Source organism: Eurytemora carolleeae, unplaced genomic scaffold (genome assembly GCF_000591075.1).
Source record: "Eurytemora carolleeae unplaced genomic scaffold, Eaff_2.0 scaffold675, whole genome shotgun sequence".
Classification (NCBI taxonomy): Eukaryota; Metazoa; Arthropoda; class Copepoda; order Calanoida; family Temoridae; genus Eurytemora; species Eurytemora carolleeae.
The window spans coordinates 160,757-186,576 of record NW_019396903.1 but is presented as its reverse complement, the minus strand read 5'-3'; the positions used below and the strand labels follow the sequence as shown (position 1 = coordinate 186,576).

The following is a 25,820-nucleotide window of genomic DNA, read 5'->3' as shown; positions in this document are numbered from 1 at the left end:
AATAACTGAATAAATGAATAAATGAATAAATGAATAAATGAATAAATGAATAAATGAATAAATGAATAAATGAATAAATGAATAAATGAATAAATATAAATGAATGAATGAATAAATGAATTAATAAAATCAAAAATTCTGATTCAACCAAAGACAATCTGTACTCTGTATTGTTAATTTTTCCATAGAATTTCTAGGACTTTAATTTAGAGATAAAATTCAAAATTCAAATAAAAATTTCGAGTAGAGTTGTTGTGAACTGGAGTGTTTTCTGTAGATTCTGAAGTATTACCATTCTAAAAAATAATAAAATAAAAAAAATAAAATAAATAAATAAAAATTTTTCCCATTCTATCTATATCTAATTTTCCCTAAAACGTTATAACAGTCTCATTTTAGTAAAATGTTTGACATATGTTGTTAAATTTCATTAAAATCTGTAAAAATTACCTGATTACATGTTTCCAAAAAGTTAAAAGATAAACTGATGAGAGTTAAAATAGATTTCTTATTCTCAGCATGTTCTTCATCTATATCAGCCCTCTCTACCCTTCCTTCAGCATCTATATTCAAATATATTCATCTATATCAACCCTCTCTACCCTACCTTCAGAATCTATATACAAATATATTCATCTATATCAGCCCTCTCTACCCTTCCTTCAGAATCTATAAACAAATATATTCATCTATATCAACCCTCTCTACCCTTCCTTCAGAATCTATAAACAAATATATTCATCTATATCAACCCTCTCTACCCTTCCTTCAGAATCTATAAACAAATATATTCATCTATATCAACCCTCTCTACCCTTCCTTCAGAATCTATATACAAATATATTCATCTATATCAACCCTCTCTACCCTTCCTTGAACATCTATATACAAATATATTCATCTATATCAACCCTCTCTACCCTTCCTTCAGAATCTATAAACAAAATAGTCATCTATATCAACCTTCTCGACCCTTCCTTCAGCATCTATATACAAATATATTCATCTATATCAACCCTCTCTACCCTTCCTTCAGAATCTATAAACAAGTATATTCATCTATATCAACCTTCACTACCCTTCCTTCAGAATCTATAAACAAAATAGTCATCTATATCAACCTTCTCGACCCTTCCTTCAGAATCTATTTACAAATATATTCATCTATATCAACCCTCTCTACCCTTCCTTCAGAATCTATATATCAACCCTCTCTACCCTTCCTTCAGAATCTATAAACAAATATATTCATCTATATCAATCCTCTCTACCCTTCCTTCAGAATCTATAAACAAATATATTCATCTATATCAACCCTCTCTACCCTTCCTTCAGAATCTATAAACAAGTATATTCATCTATATTTATGAGCTTGACAGTAGTATGTTAGCTTCTTCTTTAGGTCCATGTAAAATAGTTTTGATGCATTATCAAGACTGTATGTTTAATCTGTAGAGTTTCTATCCTGTAAAGTGTTTAAGTCTTACAATTAACTCCATTGTTTCTGTAAGCAGAATTCCTCATGACCACAATTTTAGAATATGTGCTTAACACTTCATTAACTGAAAGACATTGGAATTACATTGAAGAAGTATTTCAATTTGTCAACAATATAACACACAAAACTGAGACAGTAAAACAACTCTGTTAGTTATGATGGTCCAATGAACATGGAACATTCAATAAAATGTTGATTTTCAAGCTACTTGTATATTGTTAAATATTTATTAAATGTCGTCTTTCTATTCCGTAGATTTATGGATCCCACCGTACCTTTCAGAAATGATTTAAGGTTTGCAGGGATGGATGAGAATTCTCCACTCTCTAGGCAACACTTTAACACATACGAGATATTGAAAATAAATTCTGAAACAAAAATCCCATTAGGTCAAAATTAAGTCTAGAAAAATTATTGGACAATTAATGAAAGTTGATCCAAGGAAGGTTATCTTCACAGAAAATAGGTTACTAAAATGAAAACAGATAAATAAAATGGTTGATTTATCTAGACATTTTATTGAAATAAGTAGCATGTTCACTATTTAAATGAAGAAAATATTTATATTTCAATTATTCTAAAGCAGGAAATAAATAATTTCACGGAAAAACTAATAACTGTAAAAATTGTTTTACTGATCCGGATCTGATTAAATATGCAGATCCAAGCATCGGGATCAAAATTTCAAAATGTTAACGAAAAATGGAAATTTTTTTGTTAAAAGACGAGTTTTATCACCGACAATAATGGTGTTGCATAAAAAAAGGAAGTTTGTCTCTGATTAAAGAAAATTGTTAAATAACCCTTGTTCTAGTTAGCAATCAAATATTCACAAACAATAGATGTTTTCCATGCGAGTTACCTAGATCATGTTCATCTATTGAACTATATTCAAGTACATGTTCCTTCAGTAACCTCTCCATTATACAGATCGTCTTCGTTTAAAGTTCAGTTAGACGTTGCAACCATACTCAACAAGTTACCCAGTACCCTTCTTGATTAAACTATAAACATGACATAATTGTTAAAACAGTTAAGAAATTAAAAACGATTCATCCCCATTCGCGAAAAAAATACTAATCCTGAAAAAAATTATGTTAGGAACTAATCTAAATATATTTTAACGCTGAACTATTCCTGCGTGGATATCGATGAATACATGTCCTTTTCTGAATCCATTTATAAATTAAAGAAAAATATTCATTTATTTGCGGTTTTAAAACTTACAAAAAGTGTAAGGGTTTGCTTTCAGATTTTAAGTTTCAGTTTTGAGTTTTAAGTCAAAACAATCAAAATGATACAAACATAGAAAATAAATCAAAATAAAACAAAACATTTCTATTAGTGAGAAAAGGTTCGAAATATAAAATCGTGAGTGGCCGAATCAACTTTATACAAAATTGACATTTAAAAATTGTGAGAACTCAAAAAAGGAAATTAAAAAATTCTATTGTTTATAAAATGTTCCTAGATCCCGTTGGAACAGAAGATAAAGAAAAATCATGAAATGTTTTTCTGTTTTATCTTCACCTACACACTCCTACAATAGACAAATTAATCATCATGTTTTATAAGATAAAAAAAAAGAGTTTCAGATATTTAAAGAGGAATTTTGAGAAAAGGTAATATTTAGATTTTTATGATTATTCAGCAATTAATAATCTTTCTTTTCTTCTCTTTAACTAATAAAAACTAACATGAATGTACGGAACTGAACACTTACCACAAATTTCAATTTTATAATCCGTATATCCTTGCCACCTTGGTTTAACGAGTTTAACAGAGTTCATAATTTGAAATTAATAAGATCCACGACATACGTTAAAAATAATTCTGGTGAAATCTGACTATTTCAAGTTGGAACAATTCACATTATGAAAGATTGCAAAAAAGTTTTATGCTGTTGTTCTGACTATCACTGTTTTTATTTTTCTAATGTTAAAATGTTAAAACCATTTCATAAGTAAAAATTGGTTCTTAAATTGAAAGTAATGCCTGTGGTGTGATTGTTTCCATAGTTTGTTTGTTTACCAATTTCTAATGAATTTGCTTGTTTTTCAAGTTGTTACTACATTTATATTATACAGCCTGTTGAATGAAGGGATTTAGTATTAAACGGAATGGTTCTTATGCTTCGCGTATTAACGAGAGGGATTGAGTTGTACCTGGATTTGTACTGAAGTAGGGCATCTATATATAAATTTGGCTTGTCTGTCTGTTTGTCTGTCTGTTTGTTTGTATCCAATAAACGTCAAAACGGCTGAACCGATCGGGCCCAAACTTTTTGTGGGACATCTAGGGACCCCAGGGAAGGTTTATGAAAAATCAAAATTTCAAATATTTGTCTCCATCAAAATTCGATCTTCATTAAATTTTGGAAAATTTTGAAAATCCACGAAATTTTTTGTGAAAATCCCCGAATTATTTTTTGTTTTGTTTTACGATGTACACAAAGAGAACATGTTCACAATTAATTTAGAAGATGGGCGCGAAGCGCCCTCTAAGGCTAGTTTAGTACATTTATAGGGTTTATAAGTATTACTTAATGGCGAGTGTTCAGTTACTTATGTTAGGTATTAAGAAACAAAAACATCTTCCATGATAATTTTCTTGAAAGAAAAACTTACCTTCATTCCCTCCAGAGCACATTGTAAAAACTGTTCGCCTAGAAATTAAGTTTTGAAAAATGGTAAATGTGCGTGTGGGGGGGGGGATGAGTGAGAGAGAGTAAGAGAAAACGAAAAGGATCACGGTAAGAAATAATAAAATTAATAGAACCTAAAGGAAAAATGATGCCGATATTTTTTAAAAAATACATTTTACATTTTTTTCAACATTTCCATAACATCCATAAAAGCTCAGGAACTTGGGTACTTAGGTTCTATAGACATAAATTCTAAATCTGCAAAGATGTCTCGGAACTAATGTCCCCTATATATAACTAGAGTAAAATATTTTTTAAATTATCATAACATTGAACACAAATATGGAGAGATCTATAACCTGTGTAGTGATGAGAGACCTTCCTCCGATCTTCATGGAAATCCCAGAGTTCGGATAGAATGGATAAAAAACGAGCACAGTTTTGTAATACTGACAAAATATTCAAATATCAGAAAAACACTTAAGATAAACCTTTTAATGGACTTTCGTAATTTCAAGTGATCTACTTTTGGGAAAAAGCATGTCTGTCGGTCCGAATGATATCGGTACCCTTTAAACCTTAATCTGATAAATAATGTCAAAGATGTCGTTTTTCTAAAAGTGTTTAATTTTAACAATTTTCTCCATTGTTTCTAAAGCAGAAATCTAAAAGAACGTCACTTTGAGGAGATTTTGAACGAAGAATTTTCAAGTATCCCCCCCCCCCCTCTGCCATATACATTATACAATTCACAAGGTTTGAAACACGAGGTTTTTACTTTCTAATGATTTGAACTTGAAAAAAAAGATAATACTTAAAATATTTTCCTGTTTTATTTGTACAGCTTCCCATCACCATTCCTGGATTCAAAAATTTAAATATACATTATATTTTTGAATTTTAATGATTTTGAAGCCCGTTAGTGAAATTAGAATTAAGTAAAATAGGCCAACATGCATTCAAATTCATTTTGGTCCAATTACTGATAATAAAACTTTTCTAACGATCATTAAAAATCCTTTAAATTGATTGATTAATGAAGGGGAAAAAAGTTAATTTGAAGGAAAATATTAAATTGGGGTTTGATAATTTACCTATATTTTGTACAACAGAATGAAGAGACAGAAAAATAAGGAATTTTTCTAGAAGACTTTTTGCAACTTCCTTCTGTGAATCCTCATTCCTACACATTAAATCATATACTGTTCATTCTCCGATTAAATAACAACTAAGAATTTTTAAACCTAGATTATAAATATTACACAATTTAACCTTGAGAATGTAAATTTTATTATCATATTAAAAAGCGGCCCATCTAGGCTATATAATGATATTTAAGGTTATTTTTAGAACATTTTTGGCTTATACAGTTAAACAAATTTTTACAGATTTTTACTCTTTTCTTTTCAAATTGTGATAAATATTTTTATGAATTGTATTAAAACTTACTTATTTATCAGATTAAACAGATTATATCCATATGAATGCAGACACCTAAAAAACAGAATAATTTAAAATATTTTTAGTGAAGAAAAATTCATTAAGTGCACAATATAAATCAACCCCCCCCCTTCCCGAAAAAATCTTCTAAATGATAATTTGAGGTCACCAATTCTTTATTAATAACTAGCTGAAGTGCCCGGCGTTACCCGTGATAAATTTTAAAATTCAAAATCCTTTTAACCTATGTCACCCCCAGGGTACCCATGGGGTTTCTGCTTGAGATTTCAGCCAATTCTGTCAAGCTGTTTGGCCAGCTATAACTAGCATATATATATATATAACAAATATACAGACATGTACATATATATGAGCGAAGAAAATTATTAAATAGATTAATACCTGAAAACTATTAGTAGTGTGGGGGAATCCTTTTCCTCGAGCAATTTCAAACAATTCTCTGCAAAAAAGTACAATTAAAATTTCCTTTGTTTTTAAATGTTTTACAATCCATTGCTTGCATTTAATAAAAAATTTGAACATCTTGGAAAATCTAATATAATGTTTAATATAAAAATGACAATTTTAAGCATCCCGTATCTAAAAAAAATAGTGTTTGCTCAATGCTTAACGATTTTCGTTTTGTTTTGGATAATATTGAAAAAAAGAGAAATATACTAGAAATCAATCTGAAAGAATTTTAAAATGTCCTGAAATCATGTTATCATTGATTATGATTAAATCTTAATCCAGATCCAATATATAAAAGAATAACAAGGGTATATATTTTTCCGAATCCCCCTCCAGCATCGAAAATGAGGATTGCAGAAGGATGGTTGAATGAGAATATCTTGACTTAGTGATGGCATCGTTTATGTGAACGAGTGAGCTTTTTGATATCAAACGAAATTGTTCGTGAACAATGGTGTCGTTCAGAAAAAAACGAACGATGGACGTACGATTGGATCGTTGAGAGAAATAAAAAATCCCTATAATTCTTAAAATGAACGAAAAAAACACAAACGAATGTTTGAATTATCTTGACTGAATTTCTTTTGTTTTTTAATGCATGAACGAATTTTCCGAAAGATTTTGAAAAATTATCTTTTTATACTGGACCAACGATTTTTAAAACAAATTTTCGAAAAAGCAAAAACTTCTTTACTTTTTTGATCAGTGAGAAAGCGTACCAAATAGCCGGAAAATTAACGATAATTTTGAAAACTAACGAAATAATTTTTTTAGCGATAGAAAACCAAAACCGACCAAAATGGGTCGTTCAGGACCGATAAACAAACGAGATAAAAAAACCGAACGTGCTCATCTCTAATAGACTACCTAAACATTTATCTGTCTCCATGATGGTTGGGAACAAGGACTCGTGGAACACCATGTTTGTCATGATACCAATAGAGATCTCCTTTACCCTACAATATTTATCATATTTCACCAGGGAAAAAAATTTATGAAATGTCGCTGAACTCCCTACCGGCGGTTTATCTGTTCTCTAGTGCTAACTGACTCAAAACTTGAACTTTGAATCGGTAATTCAGGATTTGAGCTCTTAAGAAGTAGGTAGTTCAGCGACCTCCAAATTCATTCAAATCGGTCCTGGGTTTACGATTTTATGAATAGATTGTATTGAGGCCGAGATGATGCAACACTTACCTGAGGTTAGGATTAGAGAACAGTTCAATAAAAAAGTCTAAAACTCCGTAATCCAAATAGAACTTACTGCACAAAAATTAATATTTTTATCCTGAATACTTGCCAATAATCATTTTTTTAATCGATGAGATTTAAAAACTCTGCTTTTAAATTTTTACAAAAAATATTTTGAATTATCATTTGATTCACGGCTTGAATATCTACATTTGGTAAAGATTAGTTGGGGTAAAGATTAATTTCCTGACATCTTCCTCGACAGATATATCCCATAGAGTCATCATTTTCTCCTACAACAAAACTGTTTTATTGAAAAATAATTAAGGTATAAGAAAAAGATTTGTAATATTTTTTTTTTAAATTGGCCTAGTTCAAAGAAATTTTTATTTTAAGTTAAAAGTTTAATTTTATTGTTAAAAGTTTGTATGATGAAAAACCGGACTTTTCCGAAGTATGAGACTCTGCCTAGACAGAGGATTCCTAATCAACCCAATTTCTGGACCGAGCACCGCAGCTGAGAAAAAGGGTCCACGTTGTGACTACGTTAAAAAAAATAAACTTTCTTGATAAAAATTTGTTTAGTGTTCTATTGAAAATATGCATGAGACAATCACTTTCCTTTCATATCATAAAGATCAAATTAACCTATTATAAGATCATAGTTTTCACTTTTACTTTGGGATGAATTGTAAAAACAAGAACCTCAATGGTATCATCTAGCTCTCTTGGTCCGTCCTCAGTAATATACGAGGTTGTCTGGAAATGTCGTCCAACCGCTAAAATGTTCTCTATCACCCATCTAAAGATTAGAATCGTAAATAAGATTTTAAGGTGAACATTATATTTTACGCAGAAATTTTAAGTTCTTGTTCTTTAAGTTTAAACTATGCATTAAAAAACGATCAACAATTGAAAAGGTTCCAACCTTTTTATGCTTAACCCCCTCCCCCCATAGCTCGTTTGTACCTTTTGTCGTACATAGTAGACCCGACCGCTGCATCTCTTGCCAGCTCTTCCAATCTGGAAAATACAGATCTTAAAAACAATATTTTATCTGTGAGAAGTTATATTCAGAATTACATTTTAATCCCTCAAGAAAACTAATTATCACTAAGTAAAGAACAGTTCTTTAAAACAATATTTCATCTGTGAGGTCTTTTATTCAGAATTCTAATCCATCTAAAACTAATTATTACTATTTATCTCTTCATTACAGGGAGGCAATAGGGTTGCCTCACGTGAATGAACAAATGTAATTTTTTATAAACTTTTAAAAACTTTTTTTTTAGATTTTCTACTAGTAAACAACTTCAACATTTGAATTTATATGATACCAATTTTGTTTAGGTTTTAAAAACTGTAAAATCTTAGCTATTTACTTTTGTAACCCATATTTTTGAGTTCAGAAATCAAATTTAATTCATGTTTTCGGAGGTGTAATTCCGCAACTTCTTGGCATCACTAGGGTTGCAATCTAGCAATGCGACCCTGGTTCAAGGTTGCAGTCTAGCATTCCGACCCTGGTTCAAGGTTGCAACAAAAATAGTAGGGATTCATAAGCTTCATAATTTTGTTTAGTTGGAAAAAGATATATTGAATGCCATTTTGAGTTTTATATTTCCCTTACTCTATTTTTCCAAAAAACTACGAAACATTAATAACTGAACAGAATAATTGGAAGAAATTACAAAACGAGAATTATTTATTAAGAAGTGAATAGTAAAAATCTACTTAAAGGGACAGTAAAGGGAAAATGAAAGGGGGTATAGGCTGAAAGCTAATCACTTTAGCTCTTGATCGCGACCCATGAAAGTTTTATCTGATGTTCCTGTCTCGAGAAACTGATATAAAACTATGTTAAAATTATACGAAAATTCATATATGTAAAATTTTGAAAGTCTGAAACTTAAATCACGTGACCAGAACTATCACCAATGGCAGAGCAGTATACTGGTCACGTGTCTCCGCCTGTATCACGTGACCACTTTACTGCACTGCCATTGGTGGAATTTCTGGTAAAGTAATACGGACGTAAAAATAATATTATGAATGAAATCTATTGAAAATAGAAATAACAAATATAAAAGTAAACCTAATTTACAATTAGCTACCTCTGGGATATCATCGTTTTCAGATTGGTTGCTTATTTGCTGAATATGATCTGTTTAAACCTACTACTTTTATACAAAATTGTATATATATTAATTTTCGTATTATTTGACACAGTTTTAAATCAATTTCTCGAGACAGGAACTTCAGATAGGCGTCTCAAGGGTCTCGATGAAAAGCTAAAGTGATTAGCTTTCAGCCTATACCCCCTTTCATTTTTCCTTTACTGTCCCTTTAAGTGTGGGAGGATAACCAGAAAAATCTCCCGTGGGAGGGGGGGGGGTGTGAATTAAAAATTGCTTGTTCATTTGTCAGATTTATGCTTGTAATTCAAGCTCTCGATAGTATTTCTACTTTCTAATAAAAATACTTTTTTAGAATTAACTTCCAAAAGAAATATATATTTACTTCTTTCACCTTTGTAGATCTGTATCTGTGTGCTTCTGTTCCATTTTTACTCTTGCATTAAATTTCTGAAACAACGGATAATGCACTTGCAATTTTCAAACAAATATATAATTTGCCGAGTTAACATGTCACAATGAGATTTACAGGGCGTAGAGAAATACGTCTAGAATTTTGGTAATTATCTTTCACAAACCAATTTTCTTTGAAACAGGAATGATAAAATTCTAAATCCGAAATTAGAATTCAGTTCAGTTAAAAAAAATCAAATAGTGCTTAACAGGTGTACATGGTGTATTTACATAAATCAAATCAAAACTACTAAATTGGATCCCAATATTATAAGTAACATTTAGCAATACCGTTTAAACAGTAGCCAATTTAAATAATATTGTATCACCAATACACATTTCTTACATAATGAAAAGGAGTGATAATAGATTTTAATGTGGAAACAATTGGAAACTTTACACCAGCGGTTCTTTTTGCGTGTTGAAAGGGGAACACGTTAACTTGAGATTAGAATGCAACTCTCGGTATAAATTTTAATGTTTGACGCAATTATGAGTGAAGAGGTAGATGTAAGTTATATTTGGTAGACTTAGAAATACGGTTATCTTGTTTGAATGATTATCAGGTTTATTTAAGGGGAAACAGGAAACTTTTTTCAACTGGTTTAATTTTCTAATTGGTGAATCCAAAATGTCAACTTTTTCCTGTTTTTAGTTTCATGAAGTTTGTAGTGGGTTGATTGGTTTCTGGTTATCATCAGATGTATTTTTATTGGTTTCCAGGAGTTTGTAAATGTAGTGGATTGACTGGTTTCCGGTTATCATCAGATGTATTTTTATAGTTTCCAGAAGTGTGTAAATGTAGTGGGTTGATTGGTTTCCGGTTATCATCAGATGTATTTTTATAGTTTCCAGAAGTGTGTAAATGTAGTGGGTTGATTGGTTTCCGGTTATCATCAGATGTATTTTTAATGGTTTCTAGATGTAAATGTAGTGGGTTGATTGGTTTCCGGTTATCATCAGATGGTATTATGATACTTCCAGGAGGCTTAATACCCATTGACTCAATTTTAAGTCCATCCTTCTCAGAAACCTTGAATAATAGTTATACAATAGATACAAATTCATGTAATTTCCTTTCATTCTACAAGAACTAAGATCCCAGTTGATTATCTTTACATTAAAACGAGACATTCATATATATGTTGCGTATTGCCGGCCAAACAATTGAACCGATTGGGCTGAAAATTCGAAATCTTTTATTATTCTTTTAAATATTTAACAACAAAAAATTTCCACGGGCAACGCCGGGCCCTTCAGCTATTACCAAATAATCAAAAAGCCTTGACATTCAAATTCACAGCATGAGCACCAGCAATAAAAAATTGTTTTTAAATCTAGGAGCCCAGTTAATTGAAAACTTTTATGATTGAATTCTCTGGATTTGGTTGGCTTAATTCAATTTGTTTTCTTGAAAATTAAAAATATTTTTGTTTTAGTTTCTTGCCAACTAATGCAAAATAAGACATTTGAAGAGAAACTCCTAAATTTTAGAGAGATGTAATTCTTTTATTCAAGCAAAAGATGGCCAAAAACAGGAACTGATAACTGGCCTCAATTTTTTTTGATCTGATAGTTCAATTTTTTTAGGATAAATAGTCAAATTTTAAAAATATATAATGTTCACATGTTGCAAAAATATAAGGATCATAAAATAAAAGTTCGTGGTAGGTAATCTGTTCCTTTTTGAAGGTAAAATAGCGAAACCTTGATCCTGGTGTCCTGAATCATCTTGATGGGATCCCGACTCAGGAGACCAACACTCAACAGCTTGATCTAGATAAACTAGATTATATGTCCGCATTAGTTAGAACTCAGATTCCACTCTAAATGAATTCAACTCGGGCAAAATTTGTGGAGAAAAACTGAAACCTTGCCGTTATAAAATTGCACAAAGCACATGTCATACTATTCCGGAAATCTCTTAACATCAGAAACGGATACAAAAAAATTGTTGGTAGGGGTGGTTAATGAGAATTCGTTTTCACAGGGAGTCAAAAAAGATTAATAGAACCCTCACCCCTTCCTTCTGTCCCGTCCTTTGGAATTAACATCTGGAATGTTTAAAGCCGTAAACATGTGAATTGTCACACCGGGAGGAATCAGAATAAAGAATCCTTTTTTCCAAATTAGATTTAAATCTTGATTATTTAAATAAGTATTAAATATACCTGATGCTCCCAAAAGAACTTCTCAATGTTCTTTTTACTCCCGTACTTTGAGGGAACCTGTAGAAGATCAAACCACCGGGGTGTACCAGGAATACAACCTAGACTAACCTGAAATGATAGAAATAGTTGTACAATTGTATTTGTTTGAGCCTTTGGCATCAGCGAATATGAATTGATTTAACTTATTGATTGATTTAAATAAAATTGATTTGATTTTCTCACCTTTATCTCGTCCGAATCAATACTAGTATTAGTAGATCCAGTATCCCGATCCTTGGATTTATCTAAAGTGGTTTCAACCCTATCATCATCAGAGGTCTCTGATAGCGTCATACCATCGAGAACATCGTTGGATCCTGTATCTCCATCTTCCACTGTTCTGGTTTCTTGATTCCTCATGTTAGAACTCGGGGAACCAAGTTCTTTAGCAACTAGTTCAAGCAGTTCCTTCTCCTGCAATCAAAATATGTTTGGAATAACAAAAAAAGTAAAAGTAATTTGCTGTTTGAACCACATCTTTTGATACCCATTTCAACATGTTTTGAAAAAATTAAAAATCTATGCAACTGCCTTGTGTTATCATTAATAAAATACGCTTGATTTTAAACCTTTAACAAACAAAAAGTTAAAATTAAGAAACTTTTAATAACAGAGATCATGAAATTTGAAGCAAAATCGCGAGATAAAAATTCTCATAAAATTGAATAAAATGACTTTTTCTGATGATATAGCTCTTTGAATTTATTAATTACTGATCGATTTTTTTTCTTTGATGAATTTTGCTTCTAGTTTGCAACGTTTTATTCCTCCCCCCTACCCCACACGAAAATACGAATTTCACATAAATCTTTAAAAAAAGCGTGTTTTCCCTTAAAAATCAAAGAACTGTTAAAGAAAATGTAAGAAATGTTTGTTTGTTTATTAAAGGGATGATGGACCTGTTTAACCCTGATAGCTGAGTATTGGTTGATTGATTGAGGAGCTTCTGGTTCCTGTTTTATCTGGGTCTGTTTAGAGGAATAATCTACACCTGAATACGGTGTGATGGTCTGACGATAAACTCCTTGCTCAGATAGTTTTCTGAAATATATAATTTAATTAGTCTTTTAAAATATATTATATCAAGATTGGTATTAAGTGTTAAATAATCACTTTTACACGGATTCAAACATACCACCAGGCGGAAACTTATTAGATAAGATAAGGATAGTTTTCGATAATTTTCGTTTTCTCCGTTTTCAAAATTTAGACCAAATATTATCTACTTGTTTATAGGAATCCTATTCAATCTGTTGGAGGAAATACATGTTGACATGCAAAGGAAATGAATAGATCTATTGAAGATAAATTCAAGGCAAAGCTTATTTTGAGGAAAGGTACGGAGCGCCCTAATTTCTAGAAAATAATCAAAACCTGCATTCTGTAGATATTTGATAATGACAGTCGAGTAATCCATTTGGAGCTTCATAATCACAGTAGGGACAGGGTAACTTCCCAAACATTAGTTCGGATGCAACTACAGGCTTAGTTTCCTAGAAAATAATTAACTAAAGGTTGGGTTTCCTAGGAAGTAATTAACACAACTTGGTTTCCTAAAAAATAATTAACATCAGCTTGGTTTCCTAGAAAATAATTAACTACAGGCTTTGCTTCCTAGAAAATAATTAACTACAGGCTTGGTTTCCTAGAAAATAATTTACTAGACCTTAGTATCCTAGAAAATTTACTGAAGGTTGGGTTTCCTTGAAATTCAATAACTTCAGTTTAGTTTCCTAGAAAATAATTTACTTCAGGTTGGGTTGGGTTACCTAGAAAAAATTTACTGAAGGTTGGGTTTCCTAGAAGTGCATTAACAACAGTTTATAGAAAATAATAACTACAGGCTTTGTAATTGACTAAAGGTTGGGTTTCCTAGGAAATAATTAACAACAGCTTCGTTTCCTAGAAAATAATTAACTACAGGCTTGGTTTTCTAGAATATAATGAACTACAGGCTAGGTTTCCTAGAAAATAATTAACTACAGGCTTGGTTTCCTAGAAAATAATTAACTACAGGCTTGGGTTTCTAAAAATAATTAACTACAGTTTTGATTTCCTACAAAATAATTAACTACAGGCTTGGTTTCCTAGAAAATACAGCTTGGTTTCCAAAAAAATAATTAACTACAGCTTGGTTTCCTAGAATACCTATTTGGTATTTATCTCTTTATTACAGGGAAACTAACAAGAGATGCTTTGGGACCCAATTAACTTCAGACTTGGTTTCAAAGAAAAAGTGCTCTGGATCTTATCCACTCAGATGCAGTTCATTATTCACTGGTAGTCGTGGAGTCCTGGGATTAGATAAATCATCACAATGGATTTTACTTCAATATTTTTGTTTTATGTGTTAGATATCTATTTCTACATTAGTTTTATATACTATTCTAAATTCATTGAAAGGCCATATAATTGATTCTTTTACTTTCAGATAGTTCGTTATTTGGCTATAGTTAATCTCAACTTTTCCGATTTTTAGGAAGAACACCTGACTTACTAGGGTTTAACACAAATTGTTTGAAAAAAACATACATTCCAAAGTTTGAAGATATTTGAGTAAGAAACCGAAGATAAAAATGGAAATGATTCATCATTGCTTCAGATACATAGGTTGCTTTAACGCATATCAAATAGCTGTATTTGATCATATATATTTCACTTAGCTTGGTTATAAATTGCTTTATTTGGATTAAGTGTTAAACTTTAACATTTTACACTCGTTTAAGCTGGTACAGTAAAAATGTTTTTAACAACACTATTTTACTTGAGTCTAGATGTTTTAATTCAACCTTTGTGCTGTTTCATATTATAACCAAAACTATAACCAAATTCCGCAATTTCATTTATATCCAAATAACGCAACTTACGAAAATAAGAAGTAATTTTGGTTAGGCTAACATTTCTACTTGCAATGATATTGGGTTGAAAGATAGGTATAATCAAATTAAGCAATTTTTAAATATAACAAAATAACGTACTTTACACTACTTTATATATTGGTTTCGCTGGTTTCGTATGTACCAGTTTTGTTATCAATACCATATCTGATAAATCTACTGAGGAAGCTTCATTGAGTTGTATTCTTTATATCTTCAGAGAAAGAAACAATGACCTTCACAATAGTTTAGAGAATTAGATGCATTGCTCCTAAAAGCCCAACCAACACGATGAACCCTCGGTAAAGCGTAACCGTTAACTGTGGGAGAAGAAGAATCAACTTTAGGTTTGGTTTCCTTACAAGCAGAATTAACTATAGGTTTAATTTACTAGAAGGAAAGAATTGTTAAGTATTATCTATTCATGTATACTTCTCTTGTCTGTTTATTTGTACCCTCTCTTCCGATGGCAATCTGGGGATTCTCTTTCAGGGGGGGGGGGTCTTTTCAGATTTTTCTTCTTATTTTTATCCAATAAACGTCGAAACAGCTTAAAACGCATCAGGCCTAATTTTTTTTTGCAGAACAAAACATAACTCTAAGTGGATTGAAATTGAAAAAAGTGCTTTATAAATTTCAAAGAAAAACTTATAAAATCCATCGATAAAGAAGAAAATCTGCGAATTTTTAGTTTAATGAAGTACGGGGAAGCAATAATGGCATGCAAGACGACAAATAAAAGCGAGGTGTCTGTAAAGCCCAGTTTCTTAGAAAGGTTTTACGTAGAGTTAACTAGCTGTAGGTTTACATTTGTTGCGCTTTTTTTCGGGTTAGAAAGTTTTTTAAAACCTGCAACAGATGTGATTAAAAACCTTTGTTCAATAATTATTATCCATCACATTGTCGAACTATCAGAAAAGTCCCTTTAACCTCTGCTACCTTGTGTTGAAGATGGTTATGATGTTTATCATTATGCTTCTTGAGTTTGAAGCTCCCAGAGAACTGCACATCACAGGGCTCACAGTAATACTTGCCTAACAATAATGTTTTTCAAAACAACTAGCTTTACATATTTTTTTAATCGGGCGATGTTTAAATGTAAAATATCTGACCCAGAAAAGCATTTTTTTATATGGCCTTTTACAAAGCCAAACGAAGAATGACTAGACCAAAAAAGAGAGGGGCTGTAAATCGTTAAAAAGTTATATTCTCTCTTGCCCCATTCTCCTTTCTAGAATGAAAATCAATCATTATAAGGAGAAAATAAAGGATTTTGTATCAATAAATATCCACAGGGGTTTAATTATTATTTCTTATTTATCATTTACCTATAATCCACAGGGGAAGGAGTATAGGAGGAGGAAGGGGGAGTATAGGATGAGGATTGCTACAGACAATACAACGTATTAAACCTGACAATAATCTAAGTATACCTTTGCAGTTAGTTTGATGAGAGTAGAATTCTTGAGCTGTGAAGTATCCATGGCAATCCAGGCACATGTTGGACACACTCTCCTCATTGTAAAGTTCAGGGCTCTCCTACAAAAAAATCTAAATATTTCGTGGCTTATTGCAGGGGTGTATATTTCTTTTTAAATCTCCCCCCCATGAAAATTGTTGTAGGGTTTTATTTGCTGAAATGAGAGGGAAAATTTATTTTACGGGGTGGGTGTAATTCTTAAAAAGAAGGCATTACATCTATGACATTTTTCAATATCTCAGCCAATAATGGTATTAACTGGTGATAATTTTGCATGTACACTAATGTCAAAGTCAGAGGTTTAAGATAAAAAATCTGAGCCCTCGAAGGTGCCAGATCCTATATCCTGACTCAGACCGGAGATATGGAAGATTTGACTTTATATCCTCCTCCTAGGTCATCAAATTAGTATACAGGCAAAATTAGAACCAGTTTTGGTTGAGATATTGAAAAATGTCTTAGATTCAACGCCTCCTTTAAACCCCTAAAATAAAATTGACAAGCCCCTGAAATTTAAATTGAAATGTAAAAAAAAGTGAATTTTCTTTTAGGAAACCTGACTTCTACTGAATTGAGAACTTGTTTTTCTGGGCTCAGGAACAGGATACTCTACTTCAAGTGCTGTAAATAAAAAATTATTTCAGTGGAATAAAATTAAATGTTCGCAAAAAAATAAAGGTCCAAATAATAGAACTGAATGCGAAATAATTACATTCATATTTCCGTATGAAGTATCTCCGTGAAATTGTAGATGCTTTTTATATTTAATCCATCCTCAAATCAAATCAAATTGAATTTTAATGAACTCTAATGACCTCTAATGACCTCCACAAGTAGAAAATATATCAACTATGGCTTTATGCATATCAAACGAAAGCTAGGAACCCAGGGAATACAGTAGCAGAAAAAATTCAGTGTTTGACCTTCTAATGACCTCTTACGACCTCTAATGACCTAAATGACCTCCAAAAATGAAAATGTTTTAACTATGGCTTNATTTTCTATTTGTGGAGGTCATTAGAGGTCATTAGAGGTCATTAGAGGTCATTAAAGTTCAATTTGATTTTATTATAGGAATTTCGAACCCTAATTAGGCGTGTACCCAAAAAATTGGAAGATTTGAACCAAAAATGAAGGCAGGGCCCCCCCCCCCTACATCAAATGTGCCAACTCCACCATCCCCTTTAGTTTTATAAATTACTAAACCTGAAATATCCTTGTCAGTTCCAACCATCTCATCATCAAGGATCTGCACTTCATCATCAGCAACGTCTTCTTCACCGTTATCAATCTCGATTACAATATCATCCTGTTCGACCTTACACTGTTTCTGAACAAGGTATGCATCCTGATTCTTTGTTACTTCGATCTTCAGTTTGCCAGTATTATCATGACGTTGTTTCTTCAGACTTTGTTCTTCTGATTCCTGATTCTTGGATCTTTTCCCAGTTTGTTTCCTTGTTATTTCCTGACATTTCTCGATATCTACACTAAACTTCTTCAGCTTTATGTTCGGGAAAGTATCGGAATTCTCCTTGATTGGTTCAACACTAATCGGACATGATGGTACAGTCTCCTTGGTGTTGATGTACGTTGTGTGGAAGCTCTTCAGTGCAGCATTGCAGGGGGATTTACCGGTAAAATGAGAAATCAAATTTCTTCCAAGAAACTTTTTCTGGCAGAACCGACAAACGTCTGGGTTTCCATCGTTAACACACTAAAATTTAATTATTAAATAATAAAACAATCTTGACTTTCCATAAAATATTCTACCTGGTGATGATAATATCTGACATTACAAAAGAACCTCTCTAAACAACCTTTGCATCTTAAGGAGATTTTCTTCTTTTTGACAACTTTCATGTCATCCTTGTGCATTTTATCCAGAACTTCTCGACAATATCCCTTCTGCAGATGCTTTGTCAAGTTGTTAGATATTGCGAATTGTTTGAAGCAAATCTTACAACGATTCTCAGCTCCAGAGTAGAAGCACTAGAACATAATTAATATTTTAACACTTTTGTTTAATCCTTAACCTTATATTAACAAGTCCTAAGAGAGGTAAATATATTTAAAACTCCAATGCTGATGTTAGAATTGTGAGGTTAACTAAACGAAATGGCAATCTAATCAATCAGTAATATGAACATTAGTTCTTACCTTGTGATGAGAAAACTTAGACAGACTCTTGAAAACCAGTTTGCATTTTAAACAGCTTGGATTTAAATTTTTCGTTAACTATTTGAGATAAAAAAGTTTGTTTTCAACTCCTGATTGTTTTGAAGAAATAAAAAAAAATCCTTTCCTTGCAGAAAAAACGCTTTAATGAGATTTAAGATGAAATTAAAATTCTTTTAGAAATTATCATTGTCTTTAAGAAATAAAAAAAAATTTAATCCTTTCCTTGCGGGGAAAACGCTTCGTTCAGATTTGGTGTTGTTAGATGACTCTTTATTCTGAGTTATATTGTCGGTATTAGATTGGTCCGGAGTATCTTCACTTAGTTCATCATTCTTGTAGGTTGAGATAAAACCCAGGAGTCCACTGGAATCAAATATGTACAAATATTATTTGGGAAATTAGGAGAGAAAATGTTATTGGTTAGGCTTCGCCGCTTTTATCTGAATGTCACTATTTTATTACCGATAAATATCTTTCTCTTCTCATAATTAATTTTAGTATTTGGGAAATTTTATTTTTACTTTTTACACCCTGTCTGCACAACTGCAAGACATTTAGAATAATATAAAAGGAATGCTATGAATAAAAATAATTCAATTGAACAAAAACGTACCCTTGATCTGTATCTGTAACTGGGATGTAGTATTCGTTGGCCTTCTTATCCGATTGTCTAGACTTTCCTCCACGCATATCATCTGAATAGTTATTATTCGAAGATCTTGATTCTTGTTTTAGGTATGAAAAGTATTTGCTTTTCATGTTATAAAGCATTATGTACATTCTCCTGAAAATCCCCCTCAGCCTTCCCTCATCACATTATTTTCCCCCACTAAAAATAGTTTTTTTGAGAATTGATAATTTTTTCCTTCAAATCTCGAGAGGACTTTCTGAAAAATATATTTACGTCACCAATTAAGAAAGACCTTGTTTTCATGCCGATAATTATACTGTAATAAAAATCTACATATATAACCGTTTATTTTGAATCCACGATAAAGAAAATAAGAATTGGCGAGGGAAGTGTTCCCTTTGTTTGACATACAAAAAGATAACACGTGTTTCATTGAATTAAGAAAAACAAAAATGAGGGTAAACACGCCACAATTCTATGCAAACTTCAGGGGTGTATATTTTCTTGAAAAAAATCATCCATTTTACATTATTTCTTTTGCCCAGATGTAAGGTATGTTAGTTACCAAGGAATCTTTGGATAAGGCTGGATAGTTCTCGTCTACAATAGTCAGGTAGATAAATGGTATAGTCAACATCCTAATAAGAAAATATATAATTATAAAATTATTATATTTATTTATATCTATCATTTTATTACTAATCTTTGTAAATATTATATTTTTACAGTGCTTAGCATCCAGATCTGAAGCGTTGGATCCGCAACATTTAGGCTTCCTGGATCCGGATCCAAAGGGCAAAATAATTTTAAAATTCTACTTATGTATAACAAAAATCCGTAAATGTTCATGACCCTGGATTTGAATCCGGATCCGTTTTTTTTTCTCCAGTGCATCCAGGCTACGGATCTGGATCTGGATCAGCATCAAAATTAAATGGATCCTAGGCATTGGTTTTAGAAAATAATTCTAAATATAAAAACCTGATTTACTGATGAGAGAACTGGAAAGCATGAATAAATCAAGAACCTTAATAAAACTATATATTTCCACCCCTTAACGAATAAAAGACTTAATTAAAATTCACCGATAGCGAACAATTTAAACAGGGACTATAAGCGTAATTTTAAATGATCATCTCAAAGAGAACAAACGACAATGTCCGATTCACAACGGTAACCTCTAAAGCTTTGTCTGATAATGAATTTTAGATCCATATTTACAATTTTAATTACAATTATTTTTAATTGTGTTTTTTTTACAAAAATGACTTGCGTACTTCTTCAGGAAAATATATGAATTAACAGAATTACGCTTTTAAACCTTGAAAAACAACTATATCTTCCACATTAATCAGATACAGGTTTTAAGAGGACCGTTGTGAATCAGGCAATGCAATAGTTGCACGGAGGGTCACTTAGTGGCAAAAAGTAGACATTTTTTACTTCAAACAAAATCAAATACAATAAAAGACCAAAAATACTTTAATTGTAAAACTAATTTTACCCTTTTTCTTTGTGAATGGTAAGTACTAAGTACATTCCATTTATTAAACTAAAGGTCGAAGAAAAGCCAGAAATTCTTTGGTAAAAAATGGAACCGCATTATTTCATTTGTTCTGATATTTTAAAGCACGGAAAACAAAGGAAAGAAATATCTGAGTAGATATGAACTATAAAGGAAACTTGTTACTTGTTAGTATTAATTGTTCCATCAGAGCAGTGAACAATTATATTATGATATGCTCCTGGAGCTACAGCTAGCAGCTGATCTAGTGTGTTAGCCAACATCTCATCATGTCCCTGCAGTACATTTTACAAATCAGGCGGTACAATAGCATAGAAACTAATATTTTTACATCGGTTAAGAGATAAAACCGTAAACATATTACTAGCATTTTTACCAGCAGAGGGCAAATTAATTGTCACTTCTTATTAGTTTGACCTTTTCAGATAATCCTCGAGAAAAAAGTTTGGGATGTGCGCGTTTTTAGAGACTAGGCTTGGTTTCAATTGTAAACATTTTCTCTTTGTTTACATTTTAAAGCTAAAACAAAAACAAACAAAATAGTTCCCGGATTTTATAAAAAAAATTCGTGGGATTATATAATTTAATTACAATCAAATTTTGTTGGAGGCAAAATTTTGGAATGTTGATCATCCATAAACCTTACCTGGGGTCACGTTATGTCCCACACAAAATTTGGGCCCAATCGGTTCAGCCGTTTTGACGTTTATGGGATACAAACGGACAGACACCCAGGCAAGGAAAGTGTATATTCAGATTAACAACGTTTTGTCCTCCGGAATTTTATTTCCTTTTGACATGATTTAACCTTTTGGATTAATAGCTTGGGAACCCAGAGTGCTCAGGTTACTCATAGTTACTCCCACCGTTTACCCGCAGTTGGTCGACTTTACCGGAAAACTGAACTTTTAAAATAAATGTCGACTCTCTCAACTTAAGAATCTCAAAACAAAGCTAAGTAAATTTCCATGGCTCTCCTGAGTTCCCAATCGAAATTTGACGCAAATCGGTCCAGAGATTATTGAGTTATGATCGGACAAACAAGCAAAAAACAATAAATGGGAAACATAAAATTAAATTCATGCGATAAAATGCACGTCTAAATCCCAACTCTGCACTTGAAAGAATGTTTATAAATTTATTTTTTATAGTGTTGTTTTCAATTGTTCATTTTCTCAAAACAAAAGTAGATAATTCTAATTATTAATAAATGATGTAAAACTAAAATAACCTTCATGGACTCCATGTTTGACATATATTTGAACTCTTCAGAACCCCATTTCAGATTTATTACAGGTTTATTTCTCTGCAGCGACCAGGTCTCCTAGATATTTACATTGTTTACAGGATTAGGACCGATAAATTCTCCACCAGCATTCCTTAGAAGAAAAAAATATTTTTAAAATGTAATTCCTTATTTTCCAAAATTTCTTTTAAGAGAAATATTTCATTATGGATCGATGATGTGCACTTACGTTTTTAAAAGTATTAAGTACTGTTGCTAATATTCTACAACATACATCAAATACGGAGTAAAAAGCATAAAATGTTAGTTTGATAATCCTTCACCTTTTGCTTTGTAGTAGTGGCGATTGGCACATTCTTGTAACCCGTCTTCTTTCCTACAAATCAATCGGTGTAAATACGATCAATAATAGATCATTTTGCTTCAGAAGNAGATGGTTGTTGAATGGTAGATTCTAAATCCATAGAGGAAGGAGTGGTTGAGGATGGACTGATAGATAAGGAAGGATACAAACTGCCAGATACTTGAGAAGGAGTTCTAACAGAAGAATATGAGCTGGTAGGAGTTGTTGAAAATAGAGAGGGTGTCGGAGTTCTTACAGAAGGTATCGGAGTTCCACCAGGTGTCAGAGTTCTACCCGAAGGTGCTGGAGTTCTATCGGAAGGTGTTGGAGTTCTACCAGAAGGTGCTGAGGTTCCACCAGAAGGTGTCAGAGTTCTACTATAAGGTGTCAGAGTTCTACCAACAGGTGATGGAGTTCCAACAGAAGGTGTTGGAGTTCTACCAGAATGAGTAGGAGATCTAAACAATGGTGTTGGAGAGAAGGATAGAAAGCGTGAATTTTCAAACAAAGATCTTGAACAAGTTCTTAATAGTAATCAATTTATTTTCAATACTGTCTTTGACCGAGAATGTAAAATGCTGGAGTGACCAGCACATAAAGAGTTCTATTGACGATTTACAATTTTACCTCATAAATTTCGTCCGTTTTCGTGCTCATTTTTGTTGAAGAAATCCGCAAATGTTAATCTTAAAGTTTAAGATATCACAGGGGTGTATATTTTCCCCTCCGCTACCTAACTTATAGGGGGAAACTTCTCATTTTCGGAGAAAATTATTTTTCTGGAAAATATACACCCTTGATTTATAAAGTAAGTAAGTAAAGTAAAGTAAGTAATAAATATATGAAGGTTTTTTAATCATCAATTACATGCTTATGGACATACTCTACGCACTTATTTGATTACTTACTATATGATTAAGTGGTATTATACAATTACATCTCTAGGATTCAACGGTACTCAATATTTACATACTTGAAGACCACGTGGTAAGGGTTGATACAAGAAACGTCGCCACAAGTAATATTCCACTGGTTGATCTTAGACTCTAACTCAGGATCACGAAACGTCTAAAAGTTCAAAAACGATCAATATAAAATATTATTTGAAGTTGGAAGTTGGAACTCACCTTGTACATAAATCTTCTAACATTTATTTTCCCGACTTTGAGTCCACCAGGTTCCATAAATATCACGCAGGGAGAGTCTTGATTCTAATTCATTCATTCATCATATATAGGGGATATATGCAGTTTTTACAATGCAACCCTATTAAAGACAAAACTCCAATTTTTCAAAAAAAAAAAGGTCAAAAAATATTCAAAAAAGATGAGCATATCAAGTTTACCATAGAATATATTGATATATTGAAAATATATACCACTAAAAATTTTACCTAAACTTTGAGAAACAAATTTCAAAGCTCTCCCAACCCATTCACCGCGGGGAAGTATTAAGCAACAGGACATAACACAATAATAATTATACATCAAAATGAATTCCTTGATTGCTAGAACTGTTTTCAACTCCTTGAAGGTATTTGATGCAATCAGACTCTTCACTATAAAACCCAGGTTCTAGAATTTGAATAAAAGTAACATCTATATATAGAAATAATCAATGGTCAATGTTCAACAATTGCAGCCAAAGTCGAAGATATGTTAACAACATTAAAGGGTTGTTAACAGCATTAAAGGGTTGTTAACAACATTAAAGGGGTGTTAACAACATTAAAGGGTTGTTGCCGAATATCTAAAAGTTTTCCTAGCTCGCGCCTAAATTTGAAGTGTACTTCTAAATGTCAACAGTTTAACGGGAAAGAGAGGGGAAGGGTGAAATTTCTTTGTGTATTCGGACCAACTTCCCTCGAATGATTGATTGATTAACGTTTATATCTATAGGCATCATAAGGGGAGCATCTTAAATATAGAATGATACAATCAAAAATAAAAAATATATTACAAGAAACAGAAATAAAAAAAAATAAACCAAAAAAAAAAATTTTATCACAGTGTTGCATATAGCCCCTGAAAAACCCAGCCATCCTTCCACAAGGCCGATTGGACTTGTCGAAGATAAGCTGGGAAAAGGGGCTGAGACGGCCGGCTTCTTTGTAGGTCAGCTCGCGTGAAGAAGTCTCTCCTCTATCCAGGCTCGAACAGGACTCTTCTTTCGTGTTCCGGTCTAATCTTGAACCTCACAAGAGTAATCTCCTGGTCAGGGAATCTATTGGAGATTTAGCTGTATGCTCTCTCAGAGATAGGTCTTTCTGCATTTTTGCGATTGTGTGTTCTTCCTCTTATCTTCCTGGCTTGGATCGTTGTTTAGATCTGAGAAGAATATGTGTTCTCGATGTTCGTGTAGAACTGTTTTCCATCCTTTGTTTCTTGCTGATCTGTCTTTGTGGTGCTTCTTAATTCTTATTCTTCTTGCTTGGGAATGTTTGAGCGTTTCACCATGCCTGATTATTGCGCATGCTTTATTGGTCTCTACGAAGTTATCTCTTCTCTTGCATAACCAATCTGCTAATACCTCCATCTTTTAGATAGTCCAAACAACCTATTGTCGGACATTCGCCCCCCCCCCTGACAGATTCAGGAAGGGGCGTAGCCCCGCCCCCTGAAATTTCGAGGCAAAAAATGTTCCCAATTTGATAAGTGTTATTGTTAACGATAAATTTAGAATTAGAAATTCGTAAGAAACTAGACTTAAGTTATAATATTGTATTAATTTTGTAAACTTTGTTTACTGTATCTCCTTTTACTGTTCCTGTGAATTTATGTAGTTGCTTTATTCTTCAATGTGCAATTTTTAATACTTCATTTATGTGTTTATGAAATGTTCCTTTTTCTGAAAAAGTGATTCCTAGTAACTTAGCATGGTTAGTGTAGTTTAGTTGTTCCTTCTTGTTTCTGTCAAGAAATAAAAGGGTTTCTTTAAGTTCTCTCCTAGTTCTTGGTTTTGCATGTATTGTTAATACATTAGTCTTCAACTTCCCTCTAAAATCAATTTTGTAAACGCATCCTTTCACATATTTACTTTAGTTCAGCACCCGACCTATCCAAGTCGCTGCAGAAATTTAATTAGATACATTAAAAAATATTAAAAATCGTCTTTAGAGAATTTCTAGAATTAGTTACCTTTTCGGTGAACTTGATCTTGGATTCGTGAATCCTGGCCGAATCCAGGCACAGTTGTACATTGTGCGTTAAATCATCCATTCCTCATCGGAAGGTTCCTGTTAATCTGGAATAGTAAGTTAAGAAATTCAGATTTGAGAAATCTATTATCTCATTAGTCACACCTCGATAGTCAACGTTAAACAATTCGAATCAAAGATAAATCCTGTGTTCTGTGAACAAACCGGTATATTCCTAGAGAACGATTTTTGGTAATGTCGTGTAGCTTAAGAGGGGTGTAAGAGTGGCTTAATAATTTCTTCTATAGTTTTAATAGTTAGAATCGCGCGTGGGAGAGATCGGAGCTAGCACAATTATTT

The 25,820-nt window shown here is 32.2% G+C and overlaps 3 protein-coding genes across 10 annotated transcripts in view; all 3 read right to left on the bottom strand.

The window, feature by feature from the left end:
• Nucleotides 1-152: 152 nt before the first annotated feature.
• Nucleotides 153-9,831, bottom strand: LOC111709938 (protein SAAL1). 8 transcript variants are annotated; one of them, XM_023483912.1, is made up of 18 exons: nt 9,765-9,831; nt 8,214-8,267; nt 7,950-8,046; nt 7,491-7,537; nt 7,251-7,316; nt 6,921-7,009; nt 5,985-6,042; nt 5,592-5,636; nt 5,237-5,325; nt 4,970-5,002; nt 4,502-4,591; nt 4,126-4,163; nt 2,966-3,038; nt 2,636-2,667; nt 2,361-2,433; nt 1,774-1,866; nt 451-563; nt 153-296 (listed from the first exon to the last, which is right to left on the bottom strand). In XM_023483912.1, the coding sequence occupies exons 2-18, from the start codon at nt 8,225-8,227 to the stop codon at nt 207-209; spliced, it is 1,140 nt and encodes a 379-aa protein (XP_023339680.1). In that variant the 5' UTR covers nt 8,228-8,267; nt 9,765-9,831; the 3' UTR covers nt 153-206. The 8 variants fall into 8 exon arrangements, with proteins under 8 accessions (XP_023339680.1, XP_023339679.1, XP_023339681.1 ...); XM_023483911.1 differs by having other exon boundaries at nt 9,774-9,827; XM_023483913.1 differs by having other exon boundaries at nt 1,774-1,834; nt 2,404-2,433; nt 9,774-9,827.
• Nucleotides 9,827-25,820, bottom strand: part of LOC111709937 (uncharacterized) — a 30,970-nt gene continuing 14,976 nt past the window's right edge. The window contains exons 3-21 of the mRNA XM_023483909.1: nt 22,305-22,360; nt 21,967-22,059; nt 20,901-21,010; nt 20,192-20,237; nt 19,776-19,848; nt 19,193-19,274; nt 18,802-18,942; nt 18,559-18,613; nt 18,172-18,390; nt 17,605-18,115; nt 16,955-17,019; nt 16,352-16,457; nt 15,858-15,952; nt 13,417-13,535; nt 12,942-13,083; nt 12,226-12,456; nt 12,004-12,111; nt 11,540-11,608; nt 9,827-10,865 (exon numbers count right to left, since the gene is read on the bottom strand). Coding sequence (XP_023339677.1) covers nt 10,542-10,865; nt 11,540-11,608; nt 12,004-12,111; nt 12,226-12,456; nt 12,942-13,083; nt 13,417-13,535; nt 15,858-15,952; nt 16,352-16,457; nt 16,955-17,019; nt 17,605-18,115; nt 18,172-18,390; nt 18,559-18,613; nt 18,802-18,942; nt 19,193-19,274; nt 19,776-19,848; nt 20,192-20,237; nt 20,901-21,010; nt 21,967-21,990 — 2,520 coding nt within the window. The 5' untranslated portion in view covers nt 21,991-22,059; nt 22,305-22,360 and the 3' untranslated portion in view covers nt 9,827-10,541. The remainder of the gene's footprint in view (nt 10,866-11,539; nt 11,609-12,003; nt 12,112-12,225; nt 12,457-12,941; nt 13,084-13,416; nt 13,536-15,857; nt 15,953-16,351; nt 16,458-16,954; nt 17,020-17,604; nt 18,116-18,171; nt 18,391-18,558; nt 18,614-18,801; nt 18,943-19,192; nt 19,275-19,775; nt 19,849-20,191; nt 20,238-20,900; nt 21,011-21,966; nt 22,060-22,304; nt 22,361-25,820) is intronic.
• On the bottom strand, nt 22,692-25,567 carry LOC111709939 (uncharacterized). The gene is made up of 6 exons (XM_023483919.1): nt 25,462-25,567; nt 23,824-23,898; nt 23,452-23,535; nt 23,298-23,392; nt 22,952-23,010; nt 22,692-22,782 (listed from the first exon to the last, which is right to left on the bottom strand). The coding sequence occupies exons 1-5, from the start codon at nt 25,540-25,542 to the stop codon at nt 22,953-22,955; spliced, it is 393 nt and encodes a 130-aa protein (XP_023339687.1). The 5' UTR covers nt 25,543-25,567; the 3' UTR covers nt 22,692-22,782; nt 22,952.